The sequence below is a fragment of the Monosiga brevicollis genome, genomic scaffold, assembly GCF_000002865.3.
Source record: "Monosiga brevicollis MX1 MONBRscaffold_10 genomic scaffold, whole genome shotgun sequence".
NCBI lineage: Eukaryota > Choanoflagellata > Craspedida > Salpingoecidae > Monosiga > Monosiga brevicollis.
Genome location: NW_001865047.1, coordinates 772327 through 773522, shown reverse-complemented (window position 1 = coordinate 773522; position 1196 = coordinate 772327). Strand labels below are relative to the sequence as shown.

General features: G+C 56.9%; 1 protein-coding gene across 1 annotated transcript in view; it reads right to left on the bottom strand.

The window, feature by feature from the left end:
• Positions 1-1196, bottom strand: part of MONBRDRAFT_8287 (uncharacterized protein) — a gene marked incomplete at both ends in the record, with an annotated part of 10899 nt that overhangs the window by 2443 nt on the left and 7260 nt on the right. Inside the window, one exon of the mRNA XM_001745775.1 lies at positions 95-1028. Within this exon, the coding sequence (XP_001745827.1) occupies positions 95-1028 (934 nt within the window). The remainder of the gene's footprint in view (positions 1-94; positions 1029-1196) is intronic.

Here is a 1196-nt window from a genome sequence, read left to right as displayed (position 1 = left end):
AAAGGGGTTGCGGCAGTGCAGGTCGATGCGGCAGCTCTGACCGTTGGCGTTGTAGCCAGACTTTTCCACCCAGACATGGGAGAGGGTGGCGTACCTGAGCAGGCGGCCCATCTCGTCGCGAAGGGCGTTGTGTCGCTTGATGGGACGGCAGGTCAGCAGGTGCTCGCGGGTCAGTCGCGGCTGAGGTGTCTTGCTGCTGCAGAGAGGGCACTTGTCCGTCGGCTTGACATTGATGAGTTCATGGAGGCCAAAACCCATCATGGACACGACCGCAATGGCAAAGGTCGTGTCGCTCAAGCGACGCAACTTGTCCCGACCCCGCATGGTCAAGACAGTGCTGACGCCCCACTCACGTGAGGCCAGATATGCCTGCTGCAGGTCCAGCGCGCACTTGGCCATCAGGTCGTCCAGTGCCGCCTTGGAGCGGAGGGCAATGATCTCAGCTGGTCGCTGAGTCGCCGCATCCTTGACCGTGGCCATCTGGAAGCCGGCTCGCTGCACGTGGGCCTCAAAGTCAGCAGCCCTCGATTCATCCTCCAAAAGTCGATCGTAGACCCGAGGGTAGTGAATGGCCAGCTTGGCCATGTTGCAGACATAAGCCACCGGACCGCGCTCAACCAAGTCGTGCAGGCCAAAGCCCCCGGTGTTGGCCCGTGTGAAGAGGCGAGCCTCAAGGAGCTGTTCCAGCGTAACGTCATGACCTTCAGCTCCAGCCGGTGCAGACAGGTTTACCTTGGCAAAAAAGGCTTTGACAAAGGTGTCCTTGCAAGCACGGTTCAAGAGCTCGGACAAGCCCGACGTGAGACTTGGGGGCAGCGTGTAGAGGTGGTTGATGAGGCTAGGCACGTACTGCATGGCCGTGAGGAGGGCCTGAAGCGAGACACCGGTCGTCAGCATGTCATTGAGCTTGCCAGCAATGTGCTTTGCCTTGTCGTTCAGCTGCTTCTTCATCCACTCGCGACGGCCAATCGGCGTTCCCAAGACCGTCATGCCCGTGTAATAATAAATTAGGTGTTTGAACCTCAGAGCTGAAAGCAAAGCTGTGCAACCCCGACATCAAAATCACGACGGCACGCAAAACAACACAAGAGAACAAGACATTTTCATCGGCTTCTATCATGCCGAAAAGTACAAGCGCGAAGAATCACGCACAAGGAAACAAAAATCATGAAAAACGACTAAGATAACCAGAGATA